This window comes from Entelurus aequoreus, linkage group LG05 (genome assembly GCF_033978785.1).
Source record: "Entelurus aequoreus isolate RoL-2023_Sb linkage group LG05, RoL_Eaeq_v1.1, whole genome shotgun sequence".
Taxonomy (NCBI): domain Eukaryota; kingdom Metazoa; phylum Chordata; class Actinopteri; order Syngnathiformes; family Syngnathidae; genus Entelurus; species Entelurus aequoreus.
In genome coordinates this window covers 87,650,698-87,658,672 of record NC_084735.1, presented here as the reverse complement: position 1 = coordinate 87,658,672, position 7,975 = coordinate 87,650,698, and the positions used below count along the sequence as shown (strand labels likewise).

At 43.2% G+C, this 7,975-nt stretch overlaps 1 protein-coding gene across 3 annotated transcripts in view; it reads right to left on the bottom strand.

Moving 5' to 3' along the window:
- The window catches only part of LOC133651229 (integrator complex subunit 3), a 17,773-nt gene extending 10,087 nt beyond the window's left edge, over positions 1 to 7,686 (bottom strand). For all 3 annotated transcript variants that reach the window (XM_062049265.1, XM_062049266.1, XM_062049267.1), the window contains exons 1-13: positions 7,330 to 7,686; positions 6,961 to 7,044; positions 6,810 to 6,893; positions 6,630 to 6,743; positions 5,899 to 5,983; positions 5,748 to 5,814; positions 5,446 to 5,587; positions 5,255 to 5,384; positions 4,988 to 5,085; positions 4,731 to 4,922; positions 4,533 to 4,620; positions 2,577 to 2,656; positions 2,410 to 2,501 (exon numbers count right to left, since the gene is read on the bottom strand). In XM_062049265.1, the coding sequence (XP_061905249.1) occupies positions 2,410 to 2,501; positions 2,577 to 2,656; positions 4,533 to 4,620; positions 4,731 to 4,922; positions 4,988 to 5,085; positions 5,255 to 5,384; positions 5,446 to 5,587; positions 5,748 to 5,814; positions 5,899 to 5,983; positions 6,630 to 6,743; positions 6,810 to 6,893; positions 6,961 to 7,044; positions 7,330 to 7,413 (1,340 nt within the window). In that variant the 5' untranslated portion in view covers positions 7,414 to 7,686. The remainder of the gene's footprint in view (positions 1 to 2,409; positions 2,502 to 2,576; positions 2,657 to 4,532; positions 4,621 to 4,730; positions 4,923 to 4,987; positions 5,086 to 5,254; positions 5,385 to 5,445; positions 5,588 to 5,747; positions 5,815 to 5,898; positions 5,984 to 6,629; positions 6,744 to 6,809; positions 6,894 to 6,960; positions 7,045 to 7,329) is intronic.
- Positions 7,687 to 7,975: the final 289 nt, after the last annotated feature.

The window sequence follows — 7,975 nt, the reverse complement described above, 5'->3', positions numbered from 1 at the left end:
ACTTTCTGTAAGTACACTATATGTAAGTACACTTTATGTAAGTACACTTTATGTAAGTACACTATATGCATCCTATGTACACTTTCTGTAAGTACACTTTCTGTAAGTACACTTTATGTAAGTACACTATATGTATCGTATGTACACTTTCTGTAAGTACACTATATGTAAGTACACTATATGTATCGTATGTACACTTTCTGTAAGTACACTATATGTATCATATGTACACTTTCTGTAAGTACACTATATGTAAGTACACTTTCTGTAAGTACACTATATGTATCGTATGTACATTTTCTGTAAGTACACTTTCTGTAAGTACACTATATGTATTGTATGTACACTTTCTGTAAGTACACTATAAGTAAGTACACTATATGTATCGTATGTACATTTTCTGTAAGTACACTTTATGTAAGTACACTATATGTATCGTATGTACACTTTCTGTAAGTACACTATATGTAAATACACTTTCTGTAAGTACACTATATGTATCGTATGTACACTTTCTGTAAGTACACTATATGTAAATACACTTTCTGTAAGTACACTATATGTATCATATGTACACTTTCTGTAAGTACACTTTATGTAAGTACACTTTATGTAAGTACACTATATGTATCGTATGTACACTTTATGTAAGTACACTATATGTATCGTATGTACACTTTCTGTAAGTACACTATATGTAAGTACACTTTATGTAAGTACACTTTATGTAAGTACACTATATGCATCCTATGTACACTTTCTGTAAGTACACTTTCTGTAAGTACACTTTATGTAAGTACACTATATGTATCGTATGTACACTTTCTGTAAGTACACTATATGTAAGTACACTATATGTATCGTATGTACACTTTCTGTAAGTACACTATATGTATCATATGTACACTTTCTGTAAGTACACTATATGTAAGTACACTTTCTGTAAGTACACTATATGTATTGTATGTACATTTTCTGTAAGTACACTTTCTGTAAGTACACTATATGTATCGTATGTACACTTTCTGTAAGTACACTATATGTATCGTATGTACACTTTCTGTAAGTACACTATATGTATCATATGTACACTTTCTGTAAGTACACTTTATGTATCGTATGTACACTTTCTGTAAGTACACTATATGTAAGTACACTATATGTATTGTATGTACACTTTCTGTAAGTACACTATATGTATCGTATGTACACTTTCTGTAAGTACACTATATGTATCATATGTACACTTTATGTAAGTACACTATATGTAAGTACACCATATGTATCGTATGTACACTTTCTGTAAGTACACTATATGTATCGTATGTACACTTTCTGTAAGTACACTATATGTAAGTACACTATATGTATTATATGTACACTTTCTGTAAGTACACTATATGTATCGTATGTACACTTTCTGTAAGTACACTATATGTAAGTACACTATATGTATCGTATGTACACTTTCTGTAAGTACACTATATGTAAGTACACTATATGTATCGTATGTACACTTTCTGTAAGTACACTATATGTATCGTATGTACACTTTCTGTAAGTACACTTTCTGTAAGTACACTTTATGTAAGTACACTATATGTATCGTATGTACACTTTCTGTAAGTACACTTTCTGTAAGTACACTATATGTATCGTATGTACACTTTCTGTAAGTACACTATATGTATCGTATGTACACTTTCTGTAAGTACACTATATGTATCGTATGTACACTTTCTGTAAGTACACTATATGTAAGTACACTATATGTATCGTATGTACACTTTCTGTAAGTACACTATATGCAAGTACACTTTATGTATCGTATGTACACTTTCTGTAAGTACACTATATGTAAGTACACTATATGTATCGTATGTACACTTTCTGTAAGTACACTATATGCATCGTATGTACACTTTCTGTAAGTACACTATATGTAAGTACACTATATGTAAGTACACTTTCTGTATCATATGTACACTTTTTGTAAGTACACTATATGCAAGTACACTTCATGTACAGAAGTCAAAAGCAGTGTAGTTGTGTAAATGTTGAATAAAAAGAGAATACAACAACTTCTATTCAATAGACTAGACTGCCAAGACAACATATTTCATGTTCACACTCACACACTTTCTTATTTGTTGCAAATATTAGCTCATTTGGAATTTGACGGCTGCGACATGTTTCCAAAAAAAGCTGGCACGAGTGGCAAAAAAGAGTGAGAAAGTGGAGGAATGCTCGTCAAAGACTTATTGGGAACATCCCACAGGTGAGCAGGCTAATTGGGAACACCGTACAACCCGTGTGTGTGTGTGTGTGTGTGTGTGTGTGCGCGTGTGTGTGTGTCACCTATGTTCATGATGCTGTGTGTGCGTGTGTGTGTGTGTGTGTGTGCCTTACGCCAGCACTCTCTTCTCCATGATGAAGGTGAGCGAGTTGAAGACACCCTGACGAACTTGAACTTCCAGCGGAGGAAAGAAATGAGGAATGATCTGAGGAGAGACAGGGACACGCTTCCTATTGGGCCCACAGGTCACATGACCGAGGACAGGGGGGCGGAGTCTCACCCGACACATGAAGTCCAGCAGTGTGGCGGTGATGGCAGGGTGTGGCTTCATGGAATGGTGCATCACCAAGATGGCCGGCTCTGCGTCACATGGCCGGGATTACAACACACACTTCTCTGTGTGTGTGTGTGTGTCACCTATGTTCATGATGTTGTATGTGTGTGTGTGTGTGTGTGTGTCACCTATGTTCTTGATGCTGTATGTGTGTGTGTGTGTCACCTATGTTCTTGATGCTGTATGTGTGTGTGTGTGTCACCTATGTTCATGATGCTGTATGTGTGTGTGTGTGTCACCTATGTTCATGATGCTGTATGTGTGTGTGTGTGTGTGTGTGTCACCTATGTTCTTGATGCTGTATGTGTGTGTGTGTGTGTCACCTATGTTCTTGATGCTGTATGTGTGTGTGTGTGTGTGTGTCACCTATGTTCATGATGCTGTATGTGTGTGTGTGTGTCACCTATGTTCTTGATGCTGTATGTGTGTGTGTGTGTGTGTCACCTATGTTCATGATGCTGTATGTCTGTGTGTGTGTGTGTGTCACCTATGTTCATGATGCTGTATGTGTGTGTGTGTGTGTGTCACCTATGTTCATGATGCTGTATGTGTGTGTGTGTGTGTGTGTCACCTATGTTCATGATGCTGTATGTGTGTGTGTGTGTGTGTCACCTATGTTCATGATGCTGTATGTGTGTGTGTGTGTGTGTCACCTATGTTCATGATGCTGTATGTGTGTGTGTGTGTGTGTCACCTATGTTCATGATGCTGTATGTGTGTGTGTGTGTGTGTCACCTATGTTCATGATGCTGTATGTGTGTGTGTGTGTGTGTGTCACCTATGTTCATGATGCTGTATGTCTGTGTGTGTGTGTGTGTGTCACCTATGTTCATGATGCTGTATGTGTGTGTGTGTGTGTGTCACCTATGTTCATGATGCTGTATGTGTGTGTGTGTGTGTCACCTATGTTCATGATGCTGTATGTCTGTGTGTGTGTGTCACCTATGTTCATGATGCTGTATGTGTGTGTGTGTGTCACCTATGTTCATGATGCTGTATGTGTGTGTGTGTGTGTGTGTGTGTGTGTGTCACCTATGTTCATGATGCTGTATGTCTGTGTGTGTGTGTGTGTGTGTCACCTATGTTCATGATGCTGTATGTCTGTGTGTGTGTGTGTGTGTGTGTGTGTGTCACCTATGTTCATGATGCTGTATGTCTGTGTGTGTGTGTGTCACCTATGTTCTTGATGCTGTATGTGTGTGTGTGTGTGTGTCACCTATGTTCATGATGCTGTATGTCTGTGTGTGTGTGTGTGTGTGTGTGTCACCTATGTTCATGATGCTGTATGTCTGTGTGTGTGTGTCACCTATGTTCATGATGCTGTATGTCTGTGTGTGTGTGTGTGTGTCACCTATGTTCATGATGCTGTATGTGTGTGTGTGTGTGTGTCACCTATGTTCATGATGCTGTATGTCTGTGCGTGTGTGTGTGTGTGTGTCACCTATGTTCATGATGCTGTATGTGTGTGTGTGTGTGTCACCTATGTTCATGATGCTGTATGTGTGTGTGTGTGTGTGTGTCACCAATGTTCATGATGCTGTATGTCTGTGTGTGTGTGTGTGTGTGTCACCTATGTTCATGATGCTGTATGTGTGTGTGTGTCACCTATGTTCATGATGCTGTATGTGTGTGTGTGTGTGTGTCACCTATGTTCATGATGCTGTATGTCTGTGTGTGTGTGTGTGTGTCACCTATGTTCATGATGCTGTATGTGTGTGTGTGTGTCACCTATGTTCATGATGCTGTATGTGTGTGTGTGTGTGTGTGTGCGTGTGTCACCAATGTTCATGATGCTGTATGTCTGTGTGTGTGTGTGTGTGTGTCACCTATGTTCATGATGCTGTATGTGTGTGTGTGTCACCTATGTTCATGATGCTGTATGTGTGTGTGTGTGTGTGTCACCTATGTTCATGATGCTGTCTTTGTCGGGGTTGAAGAAGAGCCAATCGTAGAAAAGTGCCAACTTGGCATTGGAGGCGGCCACGTTGGACTGTGGCACACACACACACGTACACACACACACACGTACACACACGTACACACACACGTTGTTGAAAGGTGAAAGGCGATGATGTGAGAGTGGCTGGAGGCGGGGCTTACGGTGCAGGTGGTGAGCAGCCAGCCAATGATGGCCCAGCGTGGCAGGATGTCAGAACTGAGGACCTCGTTGGAGGGGTGGACCACACCGCAGATGTAGCGGATCAGATCACAGCGCAGGGACTGGCTCTCCACCGTGGACAGGTACTGCCTCTGGAACCAGTCCTGGTAGCGCTTCTGCTGGCCGAAGCGCACCTGCAGGCAGGAGGGCAGGTGAGCGCGGGGGAAGGCGGGCGTGGCGTGAAGATGGTCACTCGCACCCTGGACGTCATGAAGAGCAGCTTGGTCTCCATGTCGGGGGTCAGACGGCACGCCAGGAACTTTCTGGAAGTCCGAGCTGTGAGCAGCTGGAGGATGCCTGACACACACACACACACACACACACACACACACACACACACACACACACACACACACACACACACACACACACACACACACACACACACACACACACACACACACACACACACACACACACACACGGGTGTCGTCATGGAGACCGGCGCGGAGGGGCAGCTGCTCACCAGTGAACTGAGGACTGAGGGCTTGAGGGTTGTGGAGCAGGTCTCTCCACAGGAGGTCCATCTCCGTGATACGAGCCACGTTCTGGAGCAGGCGCACCAGATCTCGGCCCATGATCACACACTCCAAGAACTGCAGGGGCACACAAGACCACCAGCTGCCATGCTGCCTCCTCGCTTCCTTGCCTCCTTACCTTGTCCCTCAGCAGGCTGATGCAGAAGTCCACTTCCTTCTGGCGCAGAGGCAGCAGACTGGCAGTGCCATGGTCCACGATCAGACGCAGGTACGTGTACACCGACATGGCGATCAGCATCCCGCTCTTCACCACCCACTCCCTGCACACACACACACACACACACACACACACACACACACACACACACACACACACACACACACACACACACACACACACACACACACACACACACACACACACACACACACACACACAGTAGGTACATACACTGCCATTTAAAAGTGTGTGTGTCATACTTTTGCTCCTGCAGGATGTCAAGGACACTTTCCGCCAACCAAAGATTCTTTGTGGACACGTCTCCTCCTGCGCACACACACACACACACACACACACAAACATTGTCACAGTGCACACTTAAAAGTGTGTGTGTGTGTGTGTGTGTCTGACCTGCAATCTGTTTGAGTAGCGTCATGACGACACCATCAGCTCCTATCACACTGCTCTTTACCAGCTCTCTGACCAGCCACACCAGCTGTGCACACACACAAGTACACTTTATGCAAGTACATACACCATATGTAAGTACACCTCATGTAAGTACACTTTATGCAAGTACATGCCAAGTATGTACACCATATGTAAGTACACCTCATGCAAGTACACTTTATGCAAGTACAACTTGTTTAAGTACACCATCAGTAAGTACATCATATGTAAGTACACTTTATGCAAGTACAACTTATTTAAGTACATCATATGTAAGTACACTTTATGCAAGTACAACTTATTTAAGTACACCATAAGTAAGTACATCATATGTAAGTACACTTTATGCAAGTACAACTTATTTAAGTACATCATATGTAAGTACACTTTATGCAAGTACAACTTATTTAAGTACACCATAAATAAGTACATCATATGTAAGTACACTTTATGTAAGTACACCTTGTGTAAGTACACCTTATGTAAGTACATCATATGTAAGTGCATCATATGTAAGTACATGCCAAGTATGTACACTATACTGTATGTATGTACAGTTTTTGTAAGTACACTATATGTAAGTACTTCAAGTAAGTAAGTACACAGTTGAAAGACCACTCTGCTCCATGTGTGTACGTGCGCGCGCACACACACACACACACACACACACACACACACGTGTGTGTCTTCACCTGCTTTCTGGCAACATCCTGCAGCTTGAGGAACTTCTCCATCAAGATCTGGTTGATCTTCACCAGGATCACGCTCATTCCGTCCCTGTTCATCAGCGTCAGGTCCCTATAACACTAAACACACACACACACACCTTTGTTGCCGCGGCGATGGCAGACAGGGTGAATGAAGGGTCTTACCCGCTGGGCCTGAGTGGGTTCCGTGAGGAGCAGAGCGAAGAGACCCAGACACACCTCGTCATGTTGCTGAGGGCCTTTGCACACCTTGTGACCATGGTGACACATTACTACAGTGTGTGTGTGTGTGTGTGTGTGTGTGTGTGTGACTTACGTTGGCGGTGAGAGCATCGTTGGCCTCCCTCTCAGACAGTCCATTAGACAAGGCATGGACCACTCCGACACAACGCTCCAGTTTCTACAAACACACAGTTTACTTTAGGTCGTGTTGAAATGAATACTCTTTGCCCAAAAGGGACAAGCGGTAGGAAAATGGATGGATGGATCAGTAGTAGTAGTGTGACATTAATGAGGACACTCCACTCTTCAAAATAAAAAGTGAAGAATACTTTTGGAGGAAAAGTGAAAGCTTTGATTGAGCAAGTACACAAGATGTTGACGTCCATTAGCATCCTAGGCTAGGCTAGGCTAGCTAGCATGCTAGCTAGCGTGTTAGCCCGCGGTGACTTCCGGCTCGTCCTACCTCCTCCAGCTCGTCCTTGGCGTCCAGTTGGTTGGACACCAGCAGGCGGCCCAGCAGCTTCGCCTTGGCCGGGGCAGCTTCCATCTGCGGCCGCCGAGCTGAAGCCGCTGGAACTGCGCGGTCACAAAAGCCAGTAAAAGGCGCCTTTTGTCGGAACACAGGCGGGACTTCCGGTGTCAGGTGAAGTCAAGACTTTGTCAAAGTTGCATCCGGGGTCGTCTTGTTTGTCAAAGTTGCATCCGGGATTGTCTTGTTTGCCAAAGTTGACACTTGTTTGACAAAGTTGCATCCGAGCAGCTTCGCTCTCCGTCCCGCTCGGTTCTACTGTTCGACTTCAGGAAGACGACGGACATCACTTCCGGTCATCTGACCAATCACTGCCCGCACATGTGTGACTGACGGGAATCTCGGCCAATGGGAAGAGAGACATTTTGCGCGCTGCAGCCAATCAAAGCCAAACAGCGTCCCAGTATGAAGTAATATTGTTGAGTTTATTTTCGTACAAGTTTTAGGCACAATAGATGACGTTTTACCGTGGAAGTCATGCTCAATCATTAAAATGTCATGTTAAAAGGTTTCTATATACATGTAATACAAATATGTATCTATATAAATTATATGAACCCTAACTACGAGACATTACTGT